The 25,862-nt window shown below is 39.0% G+C and overlaps 1 protein-coding gene across 1 annotated transcript in view; it reads right to left on the bottom strand.

The window, feature by feature from the left end:
- Positions 1 to 2,147, bottom strand: part of TBX5 (T-box transcription factor 5) — a 59,717-nt gene extending 57,570 nt beyond the window's left edge. The window contains exons 1-2 of the mRNA XM_066601963.1: positions 2,032 to 2,147; positions 173 to 338 (exon numbers count right to left, since the gene is read on the bottom strand). Coding sequence (XP_066458060.1) covers positions 173 to 338; positions 2,032 to 2,147 — 282 coding nt within the window. The remainder of the gene's footprint in view (positions 1 to 172; positions 339 to 2,031) is intronic.
- Positions 2,148 to 25,862: the final 23,715 nt, after the last annotated feature.

The following is a 25,862-nucleotide window of genomic DNA, read 5'->3' as shown; positions in this document are numbered from 1 at the left end:
CTCTTCCTGGTTTTATGAAAATAACTGCTAGCTCCTTGGATATAGCCTGGCTGTGTAGCTATGTGCACATATGGCTGCATACATGTGTATATGTCGACGTGTTCAATTTCATATTCTAGATATTCAATATTTCCAAATCTAAAGCATTTCTAGAAGCGATCCGTTTGCTTACCTGCTGAGTAAAGGCCGCTTGTGGGGAGGTAGGGGTCTTACTGCTGGCCCCTAGTTGGCTGTCCTGCTTAGGATCACACTGTAGCTCCTTGGGATCTGGTTCCACTGGAGTATCAGGCAGCCCATATCCCTCATCCGTGTCCGCCATGTTACAAAGGGACCCTGCGCTGCAAACACATTTAGGTCTTATTATGTATCTGAATATCACTGTCTGTATGTACACATAACAAAGCTGGCTTCTAAAAAGAGTAGGAGGCCTTATATATGCTACTACCCATCCCATTACTGCATTTATTAGTTAACACGTTACAGGTTCTCCATTCACATATATGACCGCTCTTTATAATGGGGAAAAAGTAATTATCTATCTATCTATCTATCTACATTATCTATCTATCTATCTATCTATGTTTATCTCTATGTGTTATTTGTACTCATAGTAAAGTTTTAGAAACTAGTTTTAGATGACGAGGATTCTACTGCATTTATAGTGCCTGTACTGGTATGTATGTTTGTATCGTGCTCTGTATAAATACACACTTATATTGTAGGTAAACTGTTGGCATAATGTAACTGTATCGTCGAACTTCAATAATTGTTTTACTGCAAATAGAAAAAACAAACAGAGGCAAATACACACTCTATCACACACAACCACACGAACACACTACTTTGGGACAACACATTTTTATATAGCAAACAAATTCAAACTATGCACATATATACACTATAGAAATAAAGTATGCGCACATATAAACTGTACAAATAAACTTGTAAATATATAAACTATATATATACATATATTCACATTACTGCAGTCCTATACTGCACGTAGCATACAAATATACAACAGCAACTGATCTAGAAAACGTTTGTGATCCTGCAATTGCTCGATCACAACTATAACTTGCACTATGGGGAGTGCCTTTGTACTGTATATACATTTATACTGACTTGATTCTACCTAAATGACTCCAACTGTTTCCAGCTGACATTACTAGCCACAAACAACTGACCAGATAACTGACATTCCTTCAAAAAAAAAGTCACTTATTACTGTGTATAAAATCAGATGCAGCTAAAAGTATTCTTTATGCAGAAAGAAAAACTACTTTATATAAATTAGTAAATGTCTGATATAGTCGTTAGCTTTATAACAGGTGAATTACAAAACTTTACAGTGAAGTTCTAATAACATTTAGTATAGTGCACAACATCCAGGCAACTTCTCCAATGCCCTGGAAATATTTTTGTATTGTTATTACCAAGCAGGACATTATTGTACTCCCTCGAACTAGAAGTGCTGGGCATGTGTATCGTGAGATCAGTTTAGTAACAGATTATCATCTTTCTTCTTTACACATACCTAATTTGCTCTTTGGAGTAACGCCCTATAAATATGAGTCTAAATTATGGGAATAGACCAGTATGTATGAAGTAAATATTGCTGTAAATGTCACATTTATTACAGTAATAATATTTCCTGCCTATCACAATGTGTTATAATAACCATGCAAATCATGGGACAATATTGTTGATGTGTGGCCAATGTATTCAGGCCTGTAGCAAAACTAGGAGTTTACCTTCTAGTCAAATGGAAATAAAAGTATCAATAATATTATTAATAGTGGTATCAATGTGGATAGTTGTAATAATAATAGTAAACAGTAGTGATAGATAGTATCAGAAATAATAACCGAGTTAAACAATGAAACACACCAAAATAATAATAATCATAGAAATAATAATAATATAATCCAGACGAGTAGGTTTGGTGGATGAGCTCAGCCTCTTCTGCACATAGGCACAGTACAGAGAGCTTTGGCCCCGCACAGGGTAGGATTTAGTGAAGCACGGTACCTGGGAATCCTTTGTCGGTTGGAAGGCCCTTGTTTATTCCCGCAGATTGTAATTTGCTGAGTGTCTGAGCTCTTGCAGGAAGATGGTGAAGGCTGGCTTCTAGCACAGGAATGCATGCACAGACCTTATCTGATAGTGGGGAGCAATAACGTGTTAAATGTGATCGCAGGGGCAGAAGCGTCTTCCTCCTCTCATTCCTCCTCTCCTCTCATCGTGCTAGATTTGCTGTGTGGCTGGAGTAGGAGTCGGGATCTCATTCCCAGACTCAGCCGGTCCTTCCCTGTGAACACTCAGATTGTCAGAGAGGGGAGATAAATCCTGAAGCGTCTTATCGCCTGCATAGAGGCAGCAGCAGGCTCTTCCAGCTAGAGATGGGGACACGGTTGTGGCGAGAGGGTTACAGGAAGGGCAGCCGTGTGATGATGATGATGATGATGCCTGAGCTAGATCTATACTGTGTGTCTGTCTCTCACTGTGTCTATCCCTTCCTCTGCTCTGTGTGTCTCTGGATCTCTCTCTGGAGGGCAGTGTGCGCTGAATACACAGAGAAATACAAGCACTGCTATTGCACACAGCGTAGTGTAGTGATGGGGAGGAGGGGAGAGAGTGGGAGCAGTGCAAGTGTGTAGACACTGCCCAACCAGCGCCTCTAACGTGCACCGCCGCCACACTTACTACTGCTCACTCACTGGATCCCTCGCTCATACTCACACTCATACATACCCTTCTGTCTCTTGTGTAAATCTCTACAACCTTATTTCCAGTCTGTGGTTTCCCTCCTCTGCATGCCTTCCTTAGCTAGTCTTCCCTAACCACTGCTTGGTTAACTCCTTCTCTGCCACTTCTAAGTACTGTACAGCATCTTCTCCATGCATGTACGCGAGGCATTACATTTCTTCCACTGAAGTGCATTAACTACTGCTATGTCTGATATTGTTAAAGTATTTCTGCTTCTCTCACCAGGACTAAAGCTGCAGAAGAAGACATCAAAAGATGTAAAAATAGAGTCATCTATCCTTGGAATGCTCTAACTATTTAACTTGATGGTACAATGTATACAAAGCAGCAGGTCCGGCTATAATAAAATAATCAAACCGTCATACTGCAAAGGAGATTGGTTTTATCTGGATATTTCTCTCCGCGCCTTCCCCCCTCTTTCCTCCTGCTGTCCTCCTCTCAATGTGGCTTTCTTTCTTTCTTTTTCTTTCTTTCTTTCATTCTTTCTTTCTTTCTCCTTTTCTCTGTTTCTTTTTCTTTTTTTTTCTTTCTCCATCTTTTCTCATGATCATTGCCACACTTTACTAGAAATTAACACAATCTCCAGCTACAATACCATGTTAGATACTTCTAATTCTAGACCCAATAGTCCCATCCCAGTATCACTGCCATTTATCTCTCTTTTAAAGCCTACACAGAACACAATAACTTTTCCCCTCCAGCATTGTTTTCTAGTTTTTACTAAGAAGATAACAATAAGCCCATTTACTAACCAGAGATCATGAGAATAAAGACTAAACCTTCAACCAATAATACTCATGATACTGTTGCGCAATAAATGACATGATGGATCCACAAGGCAGTCTTTGCTATTTATTTATTGTAAGAGGGTCTCAGGTGAACATTTCCCTTCCATCCCTCACACAGACAGCAGTAGAGGCACAACTCAGAATTACTCAGGAAAGGCCTCTCTGCTGTTATTGGCATAGATGGCATCTTCTTAGAACTATCCTTAACCAATATGAGGGCTACTTCGGACTTATAGTGCTAGATAAACACTTCTCTCTTTCTCTTTACATGGAATATGAACAAGGGCATAGATACCCAGACATTAAAAAAAATACAGATACTCTATACCTATGTGTCATATATTAATTATACGCGTTTATATATGTACGTCTGTTTGTGTGCATAATATACATATATACTCTGTCCATTGCATGGCACAGACCAGCACGCCTAGCTCAGACTTGAACAGCAGTCCACTGCGACTTCTGAACTCTTACCGTTGGTAAAGTGATGCAAGTGCTCCAGAAGAGTGGTGGCAGTACTACTACCCTGGGGTCCTGGCTTCTCGATGCAGCTAGTAGCAATGAAATCCTCGCCCTTGACTGAGGAAAAGTTAGGATACTAGAGGTACAGTCAACTTTCAGATGCCTGTAGAAAAAAATGAAATATTGTTGTTTACGGCTGGTGAAAGCAGAGCATACAGAGGGTTTGTCTGAGGGAGCAGACAGGGCACCTCCAGGGCTCAGTGACGTCATCACGTGTACCCTTGTCTGCTGCTGGGCATGCCTGCTGTAGAGATGTGCAGTGGGCAGCCAGTCTTCACTCTCTATCAGTTTTATCGCTGTAGATATTTTTTTCTTTAACAAGGCTCTGATTACAAGTAGATTATACAGGGATGCTTTAATGCAGAAGAGGGAGAAGGCGGATAGAAAGCCTGATGGTACTTGTGTTGTTTTATTTCACTGCTGGCATATTATAGGACGCCGATGAATATGCTGACACCTACCATGCCACAGCTATATATATAGCCAATGATAACCTGCCTGAACCTTTTCTCTTCCACTGACTAATTATTTTCTATGATAAAGACTCGTCCATTGCTTCTTCCTAGATAAAGTCTACATTAACCCGTAATGAGCCACAACACATCCCCAACTCATAAGAGTCACACACATTTAGCCCTTATCTCTGTTTATTTTCTCTAGTTTGACTGATGGATTGATGCACACTGTGATTGCTCTTATTTTGGTGACTGGATAAAAAGGAAGCACACGTTACACATAAGTATAATATATACACATTGAATGAATATATATATATATTTATATATATATATTTAATTCTCATACACTGCTATGGGTACGTGCAGTAAGCATGATTTCATCTTCCAGGGCTGACAGGAGTGGCAGCAGTCATCCACAGCAGCTTTTATGTGTGTGACAAAAGCCAAGGTATTTTTTAAATTATTTTTTTCCTTTTTAAAAAATTTGGCTGCGACCCATGAATAGACTTACAGTCCAACCTTAATTATCCACCTCCTGAAAAAAACACACAATTGCCTGAATGTTGCTGTTGTATGTCATTCCGAGTCATTCTGCAGAGTAGCCTTAATATTCACGGGATCCCCATGGAATTGGGTATGAACTAACTCTCCAATTTTCTGTCTTTCCCTCTATTACCTATCTCTGGCTTAGACACCGTTTCCTAATATCCAGCTATTCTTGTCCCCATTTGATTGCCCCTTAACCCCTACACTCCCTCTCTCTCGTTCTTTGATATTCAATTGGCAGCATTGGGAATGTCAAGACATTAGTTGTTCTAATTCTGACATTAACTTGACTTGGGCTGCCAGATTGTCTGCAGTATGAAAGAGGAGTCACCAGGCTTAGCCACGAAGATTTACTGATTGGTCTTACAGAGAAATGATGGAGCACATGTAACAATGAAATCATGTGAGGGGAGAATGGAAGGATGAGAAGGCATTTCCCTCATTTACTGCAGCTCCGATGCATTGCGGGCACAACTGGCACTTCAAATACATCAGAACAACATATGGAATTTGCTTAACATTTCATATATATATATATATATATATATATATATATATATATATATATATATATATATATATATACACACACATATACACACAGAGAGAAAGAGAGGGAGAGGATGTATCTTTGTATGATATTGTAGTGTTGTGATATGGCATACTTTTCTTTACTCATGTATGTATTGTATTATTCCTGTATTGTAATTATTTACTTTCATTGCAACTTTTGGCAAAGTTGATGAATGCAGAAGCCATTATATTATAATATAGATCTTTTTGGCCATTTTCTCTGGAAAGTATACAGTAGATTATTGACCCAGGTGAATAGATGCAAATTTAATTATTGCAAATAAACCGCAGTCTACTGATATTGATCCTATAGACTGACATACTATTTTAAGCATCATTTGGACACATTATCCTAATGGTGAAAGCTGATGATCACTCCAATCTATAATATTTGTGGGGAGCTGTGGTTATATAATCCTCATATGCGTAAATTACATAACTACACTATGTGTAGGATTCGCTTGTTTATTCCATATAACGTTTCAAAAGTCAGCTCACTGTTTATATATATATATATATATATATTTGAATTATGTACGTATATAGATAGATATAATTTGCTAGTAATGGGGAGTCAATTACTAGAGACTGTCGAATTGCAGCCTGTAAACGCATTCTCGTCTAGAATAGGCTATGTGCTAGATTTCCTGGCTTCCAGTCCATGCTCCCATGAGACTGAGTGGATAAACACTTAGTCAACACCTGGATTAAGATTTTAGACTGCTAATGTAAAACAAAAACGAGCTCTTCACATTGTAAGCAGAAGAAGTGAGAGCCCAGGTGGGTGATTTAACCGCATATACACACCTCTCTCCCTCCCCATAGCTGTCATATTCTCTCCGTATACACACTATATATATATACGTATAGGACATTTCTCTCTCTGAGGTATAGGCTGTAATCTATTCTACATTCCTACAATTATTTCTCTCCTGGATCTTGCACATACTACAAAGTTAGCCCTGTTCTAATTCCAAATGTAACTTCCATGAACGAGTTAATTTACTGAGATCCCAAGTCTACAGCATAAAAGCCCTCTGCTACACTTAATTACAATGGTTTACCATAGAAAAAAAAGTTGTTTTTCTGGTTAAACTGAAATCCAACTTGATAGCCAGCAGTCGGAATAGGAAATAAATGGATGCTTGTCATGGGTTATGGAATATATTAGGTATGTTTGGGGGAGATACTGTGGGGATGTAGTTCATAAAGTCTAGGTTTTTCCTTAATCCTCCATAATAAGTGCATTCTGCTTTACATGTGATTGAGGTTATTACACCGACTCAGCTCATTAGGGGGCCCTGCATTGAATGGCCGGTGTTCTGTATACACACACTCCCACATTGAAAATGTTGGTGTAGGCCTGTAAATCACCACTTGTTGTGTGCCAGGGAGGACGGATTATGTAGGGGCAGAAAAGGCAGGCTGCACTCCCAATACAAGAACTATACATATATATAATATATTTTTTTTTTCAAAATTTGACCCCTGTGAGAGTGTTACATACAGAGACCCTTCATTTCTTCATCCCACCACACTCAGCTCCAGAACCAGGATTTGGGCACAGTTCCTGCCCCTACTTTTATAGTCCATCACCCAAGTTTCCTGTACAGAGTTCCACAGCCTCCTGGGCTGCTTTGATCCTCCTCACAATAAGGGTGCAATGCCCAGTCCAGTCCAGCTTCTCCCATTAAGTACCAATAAAAATAGGGTAGGTTTGGTGGGTTTCAGTCTGCAGCAATTTGCTTTTTATGGTTCACTTCTACAAGACCGAACACATGTTCCTGTGAGCAGGTTCATAGATGCATTGTAAATCAAATGAAAAAGAGGCTTTTTATGAGTTTAGCAGGAAATGGAGGTACAAAATCAGATATATCACTGGCTCTTATGGTTTTTATTTTCATTTTCCCGGGGTTAACCCACTCCGAACCGTGCAGAAAAGACGCAAAATGCCAGGAACTGTGGAAACTAGGTTTATCTTCAAGACTCAGGAGCCTTTGCTGATCTGTAACTTAACATGTAACCCCATTTATCCGTTCGTTATATTCAGTCTGAAGAAGACTACTACAGCCATTTTTATCAATTAATTATTTATCCTTCCGTCCATCAATCCATTCATTCACCCATGACTCCTGGAAATATAACAAGAGTAGGTAGAACGGCGATACATATAGTATATGAGAGTCCTCAGTTTCTGTGCCCTTTTATAAACGCAGATGACCTACTAGTATTTGAAGGGTGTACCTATACATTTACGACTGCCGACCCTTCCCATATTATTTCCCGTACAGACCGACATGTGTATGTATATATATGTGTCTGTATATATATATATATATATATATATATATATATATATATATATATATATATATATATATATATATATATATATATATATATATATACAGTTAATGGCAAGCTGCACGCAGGAGCTCAGCCAAATCTGGTATGTGCTGCCACAGTCACGATATCTACTGTGTACATATACTGTATATTAACCAGTAGAGCTTTCTATACATACAGTGTATTAGCTAGTAAAGATTTCTGCTAGAATCAGTGTTGCTCAGTGTTGCATTACTCAGAGATCAGCGAATCATTGCGCTATTCAGTCCAACTATACTTTGCTTGTAACGTAAAGGAGAAGCTAATATCCAATGGACTACATCACTGCGAGCTGCTATCTTTAACCCCCTGCACACTGTGACATGTGTCATAATATTACTGTATAGTCAGCGGATACATTTCTTTGTCTTTACAACAGTTATTGTACTGATAATCCCAGGGCTTTATGTAGGCTGATATTCTTATGCACAAACGTTTTCAAAGGTGTATATTCAAACTTTTTCATTCTTGTCATTAGCAATTGTACATATTTCTATGCATCTCTATATTGTATGAATTAGTACAGCTGCTGTTTCGTGATATTTAATACATGAACAATAACATTCCTTTTTGTACTGAGCATATTTATGGAAATTTTCATCTTATATTTTATTGTTGGTATTTTTTTATTTCCATATACTTTCACATTTTTAATGGAAGTCCTTCAACTAGTTTTTTCATGGACATCAATATATTACACCCGAAGGTTTAACCTGCGTCGGATGGAACAGAACAACTTTAAAAACATTACAGATACATTATATGGATGAAATTGCAGCTAAAACTATTCCCACCTCTACCACTTTTTAAGGTTCTGCACTTCGCAGATCATACAATAAGAATTTATTTGTGATGTATGTACTTCATTGACATTGCACATAGTTACGTGGTAAAACAACAAACTATACATTTAAATATATATATATATATATATATATATATATATATATATATATATATATATATATGACTGTGAGTGTGTAGATAGATATCAAGTAGGTAAGTGCATACCTCGATGTAATATAATATTATATGGATATATATGCATGCTTGCCTTTAGGTTTGAGGTACACATGAACGATATATGTATATGTTTATATATATATATATCGTTCATATGTACCTAAAACCTAAAAGCAAGCATATATATATATATATATATATATATATATATATATGGCAATGTATACCGTTGCAAGGTATTTGCCAAGTACTCATGCGTCTGCCATATATCTATATAAGAAGGAGGACAGGAAGCACACATACATGTAAGAACTATATATATATATATACATACACACACATATACATGTATAAATTAGATAGATGGATAGGCACAATATATGTTTGTTTCCTGTCTCCCTTCCTGTGGAGCTGCTCTATTGACTTGCTTGCATACCTGTGCAGATAATATACTTCCATCTCTAAAATACATCCCGCTCTTGTTGTATTGTGCAGTATTTTACACCATCCACGTGCAATTTCTAGTTACAGATCACATATCACCAACTATTCTGATGCACAGAAATCTGAAGATTTTTCTACTTCAGGATTCTATTATAATTATGCAAATAGGATAATCTGAACTGTTAGCTAATCTGTCCGCAGTTCTGTAAACCTTCCCTGTTGTCCTGATACAGAATACAACACCTATTTAACTGCACCAATAAGGATACACTGCATGTCAAATATATAAATATCTCATCAAAACAAACCACAGCAAAATTGTAGTCTATTTCGGTGAGGTACCGATACCAAATTAGCAGAGAGGTTTGCATTGTGCGTTCTGAAAATTCTTTTTTCTTCACCTTTAAAATAATTTGACTTCACTGTTGTCTTTCAGGGTATTCTTGCAAATATAATTCTTGTTTCTAAGGAATGTTATTTTATTTCATCCCATATGAAGTACAGCGATGATGCAAGGTAAATGAAGTGTAATATATACACACATTAAAATCTTAGTAAGAAATGGCTGCCATCCTTTTCCTGTAAAATCTTTTGATTTGCATAGTATAATATATATATATCCGTTCACTCTTCCTGTAATGTAGAGAGAGAGAGAAAGAGAGAGAATGAATGACACAATCCTCAGTACCGGTTAATGATGCCAACCAGCTACACTGGATTTGTTGTCAGTCTTTTAACATTCATTTTACGACTACAGTTTGGAAGCTGTGGAGGACATTATTATAAAATGCTCATTAACACTCCTGATATGAGACCAGGGGGAGCAGAGCAAGAAGAGAATTCATTGAATGTAGTCTGATGTCCTCTTTATCAGTGCTGAGTGCATCCCTTCTCATCCAGTTCACTATGGCCCCTCTCCATCTCCACCACCACCTCTACCATCAGCTTTCCTTTACCTTCTCCTTCTTCTGTGTTGGTGTCTCCCTCCTCTCAGCTTCTCTCCTCACCTCCACTCTTCTACTTAGTCTCTATCTACCTTGTCCACAAAAGGTCTATTTAAGATCAGAGGTGGCTTATTTTTCCCAAATGATATATTCTCTGTCTGCCTAGCTCCTGACCCCAAGACCCTCATTAGTGATATCTGTAGGCCTTTTTCAGGAATAGCTTGTGCCTCAATAACAGATCTTATCCCTGTACATGAGATCAACACAAGTCAACTCTGGCTTTATATGACATGCAAAAACAATGTTGTGGTTGTAATTAAAAGCTTAAAAAGATATGGCAAATAATTTAGAGTGCCTTTCAGAGAAGAGAATAGGCTAAGCTGTAGTAGACCCACAGTAAGTGCTGCTTTTCATTGCATATGAGCAAAAGTCTTCAGCAAGTTTTTAACACTGGAGCATTTGTGCGACTGTGGGATGTATTTTAACTAAAACGTATTTAATTTTCTATTCATTTCCAACTGTGCTAACGAGTACAACAAAATGACCATTGGGAATATAGGTGGATCAAAAGGAATACGTAAATCTAAGTGCTATTAATAGCGTTTTATATCTTTTAACATATCTAAGGTCGGGTTCCCATATACACCCCTATCCTGCTTTTATTCCCTTTGGCGTTGTAGTAAGACGATGGAGGGAAACTAATGCCAGAACTTATCCCACAGTTTTCTATGGAATGGTGTAAGGCATCCAGTGCATTCGTTTTTATGCTGAATGCCTCCCTGTGTCACATAGAAAGAAGTTACATGTAGTGTTTTTCTATCCAGCTATAGATGCTGGACCTGTGCAAAAAATGCACCAAAAAAGTATCCGCTGTCTAGCTCAAGCATGAAAATACTGGCTGGACACAAGCAATGAATGGGAACTCAGCCTATGTGATTTTGTGCCATGTGAAAGTATGTGTCCTGCAGAATAATATGTTGGTAAAACATGTTTACTAATAAAAAAAATTACATTTTGTTTATGGGAAATACATTTCCTTAACTTAGCAAGTAGTTATGCTGATAATGAGTTGATGTATCAACCTTAATGCCAAGCATGTTTCAGGCAGAAAGGGCATAGCCGATTCCCACCAAGAACAATGGAACCAGTTGTGCCAACAATTTAACTCCAATTTTTATATAAAAAGATGAGCGGAACTGAGCATGAACGATTTATATACTGTATGTGAATGAGGCCTAAAAGGTTCTATAGAGCAGGTGTTATCACTTGTTAATGCAATTCCAATGCCGACAACATAGTGACATAAGCTCAGGCCTACTGATTGGCATGTACAACTGCATCTCTCTGGTTCTAATTGCTTTATGATTGCAAGTGTATCTACATTATGAAATGTAGAGAAGTATAAATAATGGTAATGCACAACAACCGCATAGTGGTGTAGATTTACTATGCCAAATGGGAAGGAATTCTGGTGCAAATTGCACCAATAAACTGCTATATATGCTGTGTGCCAGATTTGCTACATTTGTAGACACATTTTTGCTCCACAGTAAATACTTTTCAAAAGTGTCTAGAAAGGGAAAAGGGTACATAGTTTAGGCTGGGTTCCCATATATCTGGTCATCTAGCTTTGTTTCCGCTCCAGTGCTGGATGGAAACTGATGTCAGAACTGTATCCACCATTTTCATTTTCTATAGGACAGTTCGTGGCATCCGGCATCAGTTTTCATGCTGGATGCCTCACTGCCATGGACAGAAAAACATTGCATGCAGAATTTTCCAGTTCAATTATGCCTGGCTATGGACGTCAAACTAGTCAAAAAGTGCCCCAAAATACCCACAGTTGTGTCCGGTTGCAGCATAAAAATTTTGGCTAATAAGGCTGACCCTAGCCTTAAAGGGGCTTTAACATGCCCCAAATTTATTTATGGCATGCATCAGAATGTTGGTGCATAATACTGATCAGAAATAAACCAAGTGTCCAACGTTTACATCAAGATGCCTCAAATGTATCACACAGCATGTGAAATAAATGCTAGGTTAGTGCAACCACCAGCGCTGGAACACAGCGTTATGTCCTAGTGCGCCTTTCACTAATTACTGCCAACCTCATCTACAGAATCAATCTGATTGCTTGTGTAAGGTCCGGGATCAGGCCGAAATGTCACAATTTGATTTTTGTGAATTACTTTCAACACATTTCTGTTTATTTGAGCATCAGTTTCTGAGTGGCAGGTTCTTCCTAAAAATTGTCAATAAAAGTAGGTTTCTACCTGTGCAACCGTTAAACTATGAAAGCTGTGGTCTAGTTCAAAGGTGTTTAAACTCAAGAAAGTCATAATTAATCTTCCCCAGTGACTTCCGTTTGTGATATAAAATCTACGCAGATCACATCTCTAACTGGAGAACAAATTTTCTGTGTGTTTTTTGGTGGCTCTGGTGCTCATTTATAAGTATTACCTTTGGATCTGTTAGCATCTATCTACCATGACTTGTAACGTAAAGCTATTTCACACTAACAGATTTATTTCAGACTTTTTACTTTCTATGGACTTCTGACCCAAACAGATGGAACAATTGATGAATAAAAATATCAATTTGTGTTAGGTTTCCAGTATCAGGGCCAGAGGCGTAACTTGAAGCTCCTGGGCCCCAATGCAAAACCTGTAACCTGGCCCCCAACTATAATGCTTTATTCATAGTACTGGGCTCCCTACATGGAGAAGAGAGGCCTTATGGGCCCCCCAAGGCTCCTGGGCCCGGGTGCAACCGCATCCCCTGCATCCTCTATAGTTACACCCCTGATTGGGGCTGTTTTTTAGGCTGGATACAGAGCACAATGCATTTTTACTGTTTGTGGAAAAAGTATCATGATGGACCCATCACTGTTATCATTTCTATGGATTAAATAGATTTATCAATATACATTTTTATAACAAAAACTGATATAAAAATGCAGTAAATCACATCTACCCTGCATTTTTTACTTTTGTACTTTCTCATAAAAGTTTAAGAAAGAAAATGCAAAATTTAATGAGTTCCCCTTTACAAAGTCTTTAGAAATGGAAACAGACACGCCAGTGCACGCAGAGCTATGCTTCTGTTCTTTGGATGCTGTCAAGCTGCAGATTGTGACTGAATGGATCCAACTGGAGCACTTGGCATCAATTTGCATTGTACAAGACTAAAGTTAAAGGGGTTGTTCTGTAATATGGTGGAAAGCTTTTGGGGCTGTTTAGTTCCTTATTTTATGTGTTAACCTTTTATTTTATTGCAGGAAAGAACTTCATTTGGGCTTTTTGTTTCCATATGCTGCAGTTGACAGTACTTTTGTGATGTTACAGTATGTTATTGTGGTCACATTACCATTCTATGAATTCTGCGAAGTCATTAAGAGTGTACTGTTCTGCGTATTGGATGGTGCTATACATGACATGCTGGTATTGTCAGGCTGGTGGTGGCTCTCTCTTTGCCACTATAAAGGCTTTGACAGACGAACGTATGCGCATTCATTCATCGCAACGGCGCATATTTGCGCATAAAGAAAGTTTGGAGATAGCAATAATCAGGGTGTTATGCGCCTGTCTGCACAAAGTACTGTAACTTTTTGGCTCGCAATGCCAGTTCACAGTCGCGTGTGATACCCTCATTTTGTGGAATAGGACAGCTATTAAAGCCTAATAATGGCCAGCCCTCTTCTTTTCCCTGTGTTTTACGCAGTGTCACACCCTTCCCCTTGCTGTTTTTAATTTGCCATAGACTTCTATGGCAGCTTTCTATGTAAAACACAAAAGACAGGGCAGGTCCTATCTTTTCTTGCACGCAGAAATTGCTCACGAGAAACAGGCTCATGAGCACAAACCCAGTGAAATCAATAGGTTCTATTCGCCACGTTTTTCGGGCATGATTTTCACATGCGCCAACACGTTTATCTGTTTGAGCCCTATGGAGTGCTGAGACGTGAGGACACCTCGTTCTCATGTTCTGATATGTCAGACGTACAGGAGTTTGTACAAGCAAATGGATAGAGAGATCATCCCTGTTGGTGTCAGTTCAGAAGGTTGTGATGTAGTTACTAAGCAGGGTCTCAGCTATTGAGGCTGAAGTCATGTAAGGAGTATCACTTGACCCGAGGGACAGACTGATTGAGGTTGAATTTCTGCAACACTGATCAGGGATTGTGGGGAGTTGGCTGTGATGCACTAACTGCAGGAGACCACAGCAAGTAAGGAGGCTCGTAGTTGGAGAGAGGAGTCACTGCAAGTGACCTACAGCAGGGTAACTGAGAGATTGACCACAAATAGACTGTGGCAGTGTCAAGGTATCATAGTCCCTACTAATATTGAGCCATGACAGAGGAATCCACTCTCAACACCACAGCCAACCACTGTATCTAGTTTTTACAGAGACTGCATTTGCACTGCAAGGATTCAAGATTGGGCTTAAATTGTGTAACCGCCAAGATTCTGAATGAATCTTGTAACCATCATGCTTAAAGATGTCAGTAAACCTGAGCTGCTTACACGTAATACCTGTCTGTGACGGCTGTCTTGGCAACCTCTGACAAGTTCCCAAGTTACATCATTTTGGAGCAGCGAGCAAGGTGTCGCTGCACAGAGTGAACTCCTGTGTGCAATACAGTTCCACAAATAAATATTAATTTACTCTGATTAAGCAAAACATAATTTTCAATTGGAATTAATGATCCTGTGTCTAAATATTGTTGCTATATACTGTACTTGTTATGGTCCCCTCTGGTGTTCTGTTGATTTGCTCTCAAAACTTCCACCTAATGTGTCCAGCCTCGGCGGTTACACATATTTATAGCTCAGTCAGACCGGCTGGATCCTCTTGTACGCAGGCAGTGGAATGATTCTTGATATTGTGCAGGCCAACCAATAAGAATCAGACATGGCTTCTTCTCAACAGCGCTGAACATATTAGGTGGATGGTCTGAGCGGAAATGAAAAGAACACCAGAGGGCGCCATACTAAATATGTAACAACAGTATATTGGCACTAGGACAGTTTATGAATTGATAACTTGTTATGTGTTGCATGGTCTAACAGATATATGTAATGTGCAATCAGGGGACAAGCCCTTTAAGACATGGTTGTCCCACAACTGTAGGAGCTGAATAGTGGAAACAGTGTTTCAACACTTCAAATGAATACATGCAATTTTGCAATGATTTTCGTGCATTCACATTTTCAGTTTATGTTTAAGAAAAAGCTTGAGGAAATGCTCATTTCAATATAAATAAAATACTAGTATAAACATAGCCTATGGGTCTGTCCTTTGGTACACTACACTTAACTGCACAGCATGACAAAATACCTTCTATGAGGAACAGGAAAACAATCTTTCTCATAAACTGAAGTCATTTTACTATAACAGCCTATATACACTAGGACTTTAACCAACATTTAGCGCTAAATGAAAATTGTTGTGTATATTGGCCCCCAAGCCTGAATGCTTTGCCTGGCCAAAAGCTGTCCCTCCCGATTCCCCCATAAACATCCCTTGGATTGAAAGAGCAAACATGCTTATTTCAATAAGTAGATGGGAATAATGTGCTACTACATAATTCTGGGAAGGAGTAGGAATGCTCTCATACACATTATATCATCTGCCAATTCTGCTAAAGTTGTCAGGTTTGGATAACATTTATCTAAAGTGTATAGCCAAACTTAGAGGGATGTGGAGAAGGCAGATGGCGATGAGCAATCACCTCTAATCAGCTAATCATTCTGTGTACTGTGATATGTGATACGTTCTCGCTCAAAAAAGGACAACTTTTTAAATAAAACTGATACATTACTGGCTACCAAATGGGAGACCCGGTGACATAATCCATCTGAACAACACATTTATTTGACTTAATTTGATGAAACAAAACTTTATGCAGAAAAACACTTTTTTTGTGAAGACTGGTCAAATAAATCGTTGCTACCCTGTTTCCCTGAAAATAAGGCATAGCATGATTTTCCAGAATTTTTGAGGATGCAAAATGATTTTTCAGGCTTTTTGAGGATGCTTGAAATATAAGCCCTACTCCAAAATTAAGCCCTGCTAACAGTTAATAAAAAAGTCAATTTAAATAGTGTCCAGGCAGCTATACATGTAAAAAAGTTAAACCTTTTTGAACAAAAATTAATATAAGACACTGTCTTATTTTCGGGGAAACACGGTAGCAAGACAAAGTGACTCCCCTCTATGTACATTACATAGAATGCAGGTTGTGTTTTCAGGTTGCAATTTTAGTTTGGAAAAGTATTTTGCTGTTTTCTGTTTTTTGTTTTCCCACTGGCGTAATTCAAAATATTGAATTTATATGTGTTTATATACTAGAAAGTAATCAATACACTGGATTTCCTATACTGTAATATCAATATTCTCTGTACACGCCATTACATTTATTTTGAAGTGAATTGAACTACGATCAATCAACATAGCTTGCAGAAATCTCTGAGGCATAATGGCATGATATTGAGCACCATGTACCCCTCCATTCTATCAGTCAGTTGCGTTGCCACCTCAGAACCCCCCTTCAAAGATAGAGAAAAGTAAAGAAAAAGTTACACACAAGTCAAAAGTTTAAAGATGTAGTTAACCATATGTGAATCAAGCTAGAGCACCTTATCAATGGCCTAGTACCTGCATCTAATTACAATGTGAGGTTGGTCATTCAACATAACTGGCTGACAAAAGAACTTCCTTGTGGCAGATTTTCCTGTGAACAAGCATACACATTTGGCCCAACTGCACATGTTCAACTCACTGGGGTGTGCAGTAGTTCTAAATGGAAAAAAACCCCCAACTAAATATAGTTCTAATTGATATTGACAGGATTCGTGCCGTTCACACTTAGATTGTTATTACATCAGAATATATTAATTAGGTATGGGAATGTTTATTGATTATAATGCCCAAATGAGCCTCAGAATCTAAACACACAACTGTCTTTCATAAACAAAAGTCCGCAGTGGAAGTGTGAAATGTGGACAAATTAGTCTGTAATTCCAATGACTTTTTTTCAACTTCCTGTGCTTTTTTACATTTGATATAGTTAAGGACACTGCTTTTATTATATATATATATATGTGTGTGTATATGTATATATAGAGGACAACTTCAATCTTATATATAAGATGGATTGATAGGGCTTCTGACCTATTACTGCTAACTATCCATGAATCAGATCAATTCAAAGAGTGTGTCAGACCTCCAGTTTAAAGAGAGAAATTGAGAGAGAGAAGATAAGAGGGAGAGAAGAGGAAGCAAGATCACAGCTAAATCTATTGAACACATGGAGTGAGTTTTCTTCTAACGTGTATAAAATTATTCTGCAACAATTACAAAGAAAAATCAAGAACAGGACATGCTTTTATCCAAACAGACAAAAAACTCATAATATTACATGTTGCCTTTTCCTACATTTCTTAAAGATGCATCATACAGGGATGGTGATATGAAATCTTAGTATAAGTCACAATGAAGAACATTTTTAGAATATATGCACTTATTATTGTCCCTGCAACCATTCTCTCATATATACTGATTTTTAGTGATAGTCAGATAATCAGGACAGTCATTGCTGACTACTCAGGTGTCTACAGTTCAATTATACTAAGCTGTAATTGAAATTCTACTGCTCATTTGGAGGACTTTCTTTGTTCCTCTTAATCTTCTTAAATACAATTTCTATATTTATTTGATCGAAGAGTTTCCTCTAGATTACTGGGTCATTGATGTTATTGCTTTCTATCAGAGGCGTAACTTGAAGCTCCCGGGCCCCAATGCAAAACTTGTAACAGGGCCTCCAACTATAATGCTTTACTCATAGTACTGGGCTCCCTATATGGAGAAGAGAGGCCTTATGGGCCCCCTAAGGCTCCTGGGCCCGGGTGCAACCGCATCCCCTGTACCCTCTATAGTTACGCCTCTGTTTTCTATTATAATTTATATGGCGTGGTAGGATCATCATTATATTTTTTCTGCAAGTAACTCTTTTAAGTTGTCTACGTTACGGTTGTTACATAGATGACCTGCTTATTGTGTGGACCATCAGTGTGGCGGCCAGACCTTAGGTGACATTTTGATAATAATACATTGATCTTACATTTCTTTTTTCATACCATGACTCCACTATTTCCTTTTTGGATTTGAATTCATCTGGCAATGTTCCTCTGGCTGAGGTTGTAACTACTACTTACAGCAAAGAGACTGAGGGTAACTCTGTCCTGCTTGCTTCTTCTTGTCATCCGCTTCATATTGCAAAAACATTCCAGTGGGGAAGTTCTTGTATATAAAAAAATAATTGCCCCTCCTATGATACCTTCAATATTCATAGTGATAAAGCCTCTAGCTTATGGTCTTTTTACATGGGACAACTGTCAAGTGCTTAAGTTCCCGACAGTCATCCCATTGATTTTCACTCCTCAGCTTTCACATAACAGTGATATGGAGGTAGAATGCACAGAGATTTCTCCCAGCCACCCACCTCCATGTAGAACAAACAGGCAGTCATTCATAGGTGAGTGACTGCCTGTTCACATGGGCCGATCATCGTTTAATTTTCATGCCTACATAAACTGAGCAATGAATGATAGGCAAAGAAATTACAGTTCAGCATTCAGTCGCTGGCAGTCCTTACACTGAGCGATTATTGTTGGGTCTTGCACAATCCATCGATAAACTGGCCAATAATCGTTCTATGTTGAAGAGCCCTTATTTAGTCACATTTAAGACCCTTTTACACGGAATGATTATCATTCAAAAAATAGTTCCAATGTGTGGAAATGAACGATAATTGTTCAGTATAAACGCAGCCAAAGATTGAATAACGAAATCGTTCGCTTTCTATTCATTGTTCATTCTATACCGGCATAAAAGTCATCTTTGGCTTGTTCACAAATCGCTTGGTTCGAATACCGATCGTTCAGTCGTTCTCATTCATGTATGCAGTGAACAATATCTCCTTTGAATGACCCAACAATATATCTGCTTGCAAAAACAGGCTGCCAGAGAGCACGAGCAAACTCTGAGATCATTCGCTCAATCAAACTGGAAATCAGCAGGTCTAAATGGACCCTTACACTCTTTGGATTTTGAATACAGCCTGAAAAGGACAGAACATCAAAGAAACCAATCAGAGCATTAACTCTTAGGGCCCTTTTACACTGAATGCCAAACATTTAGATTCTTGCTAGATCGCATGTCTTATCTTTTGCAGGTGCGATTTTTTTCGCACTTGTAAAAATCAGACATGTGAACGCTTTCATTGGAAAGCATTGGTTCTAATAGAGACGCTTTTTTTTACGCACCCATTCATGTGCAAAAAAACACTTGTCTGACCGCGGCCTTACTGCATTTTTCCCAGGTTCACAGTAGAGATTGTTCCAGTGGTTGGAAAGGAGTGGATTAATAGAAGTGGTGATCATCACTGCAAGTTGCTCAACCTTGAAGCATACTGAATGTTCCTTCTTAAAACTTGTGGTCCGTATGATCTTAATTGAAAACGAGATTTAATTTAGCTTTATTAGAAGTTTGGATTTTTTTATACATTTTGTATAACTCTATGTTCTATATGCATGATTGGCTATTTGTGACCATGTGATCACCACTGGGCTTCCTATTGGTCATATGTATCCTTTTAATCACCTGCCGTCTGTAATCAGTTATATACTCTGACTAAGAGGGTTATATAATCTGACTAAGGGCTCATGCATCCTGAAACCGAATGTAACTTTGTCTTCTACTTGGATTTGGATTATATCTGGATTACTATTAAAAACTTCGATGCTGTGGATACTGTACCCTCCATTTGTTTTCCTCATCACTTGCTGTTCCTAGCATGTTCGAGCATCTTTGATGAGCTGGTTCTAGTTTTTTGCAAATAGTCTAGTTTAAAAAGACCCCTGTGTGCTACCTCTTACCTGTTGCTTACTTAAACATATAACCAGCAGGTTATTCAGAAATAGAGGGCAGATGGAAGAGAGCAGGAATGTAGGATCAGACTACATGGGCTGTGTTTGTAGTCGCCATTGGATCAATAAAAAAGGGTTCGGTGGAAATTCTGATCCTCGAATTTCTTTCTCTTCTTGACCATTGATTCTTAACAGCTACTAAAAAAAACACCAACCATCACAAACCGACTTTAACCCTTGTAATACCATGCTGTGTATCAACCCCACATACCTCCTTCTAAAATCTTTTTACCCCTCTCCTCATTCACCTATTTAAGCTCTAGTAAACAGGCAACTAGTTGTATTGACTGACTCATTGCATCCGAATTAGTCTTCAAGATAGGAAGCTTCAATGTGACTGTAGGGTGTTTTATGGTTTAAAGTAATCTCCTTAGATACCAGGATTATTACAAAAGATAAAGCTTATCTATTACTTTTATTGTTAACAACTGAACCTGTTCCCCACTCTGGTGAACTTCACATCTTCTTTAACTGGTTTATTACGACGTGTTCATTATCTTTAAAATAAGAAAAAAAGATCTTTGAAAAGAAAAGAAAAAGAAGTTGTGAAGGCTGAGACAATCTTCAAACAGCCTACAACTTGGCTTCCTCAACCCCTATGACTATGAGTGGGTACACCAGTGAGTAGGAGATTGGTATCAAATGCAATCTCACCTGAATATTTAGGTTTTGGTAAATATTGGATTTTATGTAAAATGTGAAGATCATCTGTGTCAGCAGACTTCCAATATAATTGAGATAAGAAATGCCTGAAATTTGATTGGAGAGCACCAAAATTGTTCTTTCAGTTAAGAATCTAAAGCAATAATTGGCCTTGGGACCTTTTAACATGGAAGGCTTGTTGGGTGCAGAAGTGCCTGACAGCTGTCGCCAATGCCTGGATGGTCTGGATGATGAATGATAAGCATGGTCCAGTAAGGATCTAAATGACAATCGCTCCATGTAAAAGGGCCCTTAATCATGTTCTGCTTTAATTTGCAATTTTGTGAGAAACACATAAGCATTCTCCTATATTATCTTTCTGAAAACATTCATTTTTCTGAATTATAGGTTTGGGGAAAAAGTTAGGAATAGAAAACTTCCCAACTGTTCTGACGGCACCTGATACAAAGCAAAACGAAACTGCTGGATGTCCTTTATGTCTAGAAATGTGTAGAAAACCAGAGTGTGTAAGACCACAGATAAATAGATCATTTCCATGATGCATGCTGCCGGATACCCACATGCAGAGAACATTGCATGTCTGATCCTGGTTTGTGATATGGACCAGAATAGGACACTGCAATTTTTGTCAAATGGACCATCGGCCATCTGAATAGCCCAATTGGCTATAATGGGTCTGTGTGCTGTCCGTGACATGCATGGACAACACATGGATGGGAAATACATCCGTGTGAATGGGCCCTTAACGTGCTAATCTAGGCCATAGCTTTTAGCATAGCATGGAAAATGTAACTGTCAGTTGTAAGAGTTATGTAATAGAATTTCCTTTACATGGGAAATGTTATCCAATAATGAATCTTTAAATTTTTACTTAAAAGCATTTCTGAGAATTTCAAGAAAACACCATATATTTAAAAATAGTCAAATAATAAAAGATAATATTGGTTTTATTATTAGTAGCCATATTATGTTACAGGCGGAGAACATAATACGGTAATATATCTTCCGTCACATCTGAAAGTTAAAGGATACACAGTGAAAAAAACTTTCATATATGAGCAAATAAGACACAACATAAATTAAGGAAAATGCTAAGACTGTGGTCCCTTATATAAGTTATGTCTGGCCAGTGATTTCATGCTGGAGCCAGGTACAACTGATACCATTTTAGTGCACTTTTTGCATTGGTCCGGCGTCCATAAACGGACAGGAAAAAGCTACATGCAACATTTTTCTGTCCCTCGTAGGGATGCATCTGGCATCATAATTGTTGCATCAGATGCCATGACTTGTCCCACAAAAAAATATAGTATTAGCTCTAGTCACAGTTTCCTTCTGGCATTTCGCTGCAATGTTGGACGATAAAAGAGCCAAATGGAGGCCATATGGAAATCCGGCCTAAAGCCCATTTTACATGGGACGATTATAGTGCAAATCATTCATTGGATGATAATTATGCAGTGTAAAAGCATGCAGTGAACTTTCATGCAGACCATAAAACTCTTGTAGATCTGTTGCTGCATCGTTCAGTTATAATAGGCCGTCATTCATCAACTTCCTTTGGCCAGTTTCACACAACCAGATTCCTATTGCAGAATCCACGATCGTTGTCCATGCAGAGGATTTGCAGCAAATTGAATGCCTTGAAAGGTATGTACTTTCGCTTTTTCCTTCACACTCGCATCATGCTCTATTTCGCTGTGGACTCTGCCTGGACAGTCTCCATTGAAGTCAATGGAGGCCGTCCAACCCGCAGTCTGTATGCAATTAATATTCTGTATGGGCCGCGGGTACCCTCGTCATTGCCTAGCGACGGTGTGGTAAATACAAATCTAAAAAAAATAATCTGTACTGTGGATGACTGCCTGCCAGCCTCCATGGTCATTTGCATTACAGATAATTACAGGCCTTAATCTGTAAATAATGATAAAGTGGTCATCTCAAGAAGACATCTTTTTTAAAAAAGAAGCAGATGTGGTAATCAGTTGGTCCTGCTTCTATCAGTTCTGATGACCATCTATTTGGTTTGCACCAGAGAAGCTTTGCCCTGTAATGCATTTTCCCTGCAGTGGCTACTGCCAAGAACATGTACCGCTACATGTTGGTTATTCAATATAATGCATGGCCACGCAGCTCTGCCAGAATGGCGACCCATTCTTGACATGGAGGGTTGCCTCAAGCGGGGAAGCCCCCTCTTTAATGTCTGAATGCCCTGTTAGGACATAGAGATATGCTGTTGAGCTTGATGCTCGTTCGAGTATTAGCATATTCGATGGTGCTCGATACTTAAACGAGCATCAAGCCGTGTTCGACCCCGCCCTAGTTTTTGGCTCCTCCCCACTGTGACATGCCTGCTTTGGCCCCTCCCCGCTGGGACGCAGCACGCGTCAATGGCAATTTTTTTGTCTGGCAGGGGAGAGAGAGAGAGAAAACCAAGAAAAAAAAAAGAGCTCTTGAATTTTACGAAAAGCTCGACTTGAATAACGTGGACCCGAGCATTTGGGTGCTCACTCATCTCTAGTGTTGCCATATATTAGAGAAGTGAGAAGGGCTTAAGATCTCTGACACGATAAAGCTAGTCTCACGCAGACATTAGTAAAAATGCAGCGTATTACGTTGTTTTCTAACGCCATTTCAAATGCATTTGACAGCGTCTTTAACGCACCCCATCATTGCACTGGTGATGTGGTGCGTTGAAAGTTGCTGAAACACACCAAAATAGAACAGACAGCATTTAAAATGCTGCTCTAAAACGCTAGTCTCAGATGTCTCATTGAAATCAGCGGAGGCTCAGTAAAGCGTTTTTAGTGGCCATTTCAAACCCCACGGATATCTAATTAGTTTGATGTAACTGTATAATAAACAGATACATCTGTAAAGCACCGATGTGAGGCTGGTATAGTTGAGACAAAATCAGAGCTTTGGTTTGGCTTCTTGGGTGTGATATGTATCTTCCGCTATCTGTTGATACAGATACGTGTATCTCTCATATAAAGGAAGATCTCCCTTTAGTGTGTCAGTGATAAACACAGAGCACTTTGCAGATGTTGGGCAGTTTCACACCACTTGTAATTACCAGCACAATCCGACACAGATAAGAATGATTTAACTGCTCTACTGGTTGGAGCCAAGATAAACAGATAGCAGCTTCAGTTTGTTTTGTGGCCACAGCTTTTGTTGAAAACTTTCCCTGCCAGGTTTACAGTCCTTTAGTGGCTGCACTTTTAAGCATCTGAACTGAACTTGACCGAAGTCTAATCCGCTCATGTAAAATCAGATGCAATGAATGTGGATACACTCCATTTTCCTACTTTTGATCCTGGCCTGCATAAATTAGGACATAAATAATTGATTGCTAAATACTTTTCTTGCACCCAAACTTCAACACTAGTGGCAAAGGAACAATAGCCCTGTGACCTATCTGTAAATAAGGTAAAGTCCCCTGGTGCAAGCACCGAGTCCTGACCAACTCCTAGGGTGACGTCACAACGTGACATTATTACTTTTTTTTGTGGTGTGGTTTGCCATTGCCTTCCCCGGTCATCTTTACCCCCCAGCAAGCTGGGTACTCATTTTACCGACATCAGAAGGATGGAAGGCTGAGTCAACCTTGAGCCGGCTACCTGAACCACGTGGGGATTGAACCCGCAACCTCCAGGTCATGAATAGGTAAGCTAAAAGTTGTGGTGCAGGTGTGATCTCAAAAGACTATGAGACACAGTGGTTTGTTGAGGCAGAATCCCACCTAGCATCATCAATGATTCAGTATAAGGGTCCATTTACATGATTATCATTGGAACGAGTGAACGATGTCAGAGTTCGCTCTGGCAGCCTGTTCATAAAGGCAGATACATCGCTTGCTCGTTCAAACGAGAATCGTTCAGTCATTCACATTCACTATATAAGTGAATGAGAAGAACTGAATGGGCACTATTTAAGCTGAATTACAAGTGAACGAGCCAATGCTGATTTTTATGTGAATGCTTTAAAAGGTGAATGATTACTGTTCGTCGTTCGGTCATTGGCTGCGTTTAGACTGAACAATTATCGTTTACTTTCGCTCATTAGAACGTTTATTTTTTCACCTATAAGGGCCCTAAGCCTGGGTTTAAATACATCATTAGGGTCTGGCCCATGATTTCACTCCAGGGTCAGACACAACTCATGCCACTTCAGTACAATTTCTGCTTCAGTCCAGCGTTCATAGCTGAACAGAAAAACACAACATTTTTCAGTCCGGTACAGGGGGGCATCTAACATAAAAGTTGATATGCTGATTAGAGATGAGGGAACGTACTCGGTTCAGGTGTTTTTGCACTCGAGCACCGCTTTTTCCGAGTAACTGACTACTCGAACGAAAAGATTCGGGGGGCGGCGTGGTGGAGCGGGGGGTAGCAGTGGGGAACAGGGGGGAGCGCTCTCTCTCCCCCCCACTCCCCTCTGCAACCCCCCGCTCACCCCCGGCGCCCCCCGAATCTTTTCGTCCAAGTAGTCAGTTACTCGGAAAAAGCGGTGCTCGAGTGCAAAAACACCCGAACCGAGTACGTTCCCTCATCTCTAATGCTGATGCCTTGAACTATGAAAAATACACATCAGTATGTTCTAATGTATGCTTAGATTTTGCTACCTTTATATTTTCTAATCAAATATATTCTTTAGTTGTAGCTCACAGGCTTGGTGTGAATAGAAGTGGATCAAACTGCTTTCCCCAGGTGTTGGTATATCTGCAGTCTCACAGTATTTTTGAGTCAAGGCTATCAGATCTTCTGTGTATTTAAGAAAGGAATCCTCCATGAGTTATTCATCTATATGGCT

The sequence above is a fragment of the Eleutherodactylus coqui genome, chromosome 5 (genome assembly GCF_035609145.1).
Source record: "Eleutherodactylus coqui strain aEleCoq1 chromosome 5, aEleCoq1.hap1, whole genome shotgun sequence".
Classification (NCBI taxonomy): domain Eukaryota; kingdom Metazoa; phylum Chordata; class Amphibia; order Anura; family Eleutherodactylidae; genus Eleutherodactylus; species Eleutherodactylus coqui.
Note: the sequence above shows the minus strand (reverse complement) of the source record. Positions and strands in the feature narration are given on the sequence as shown.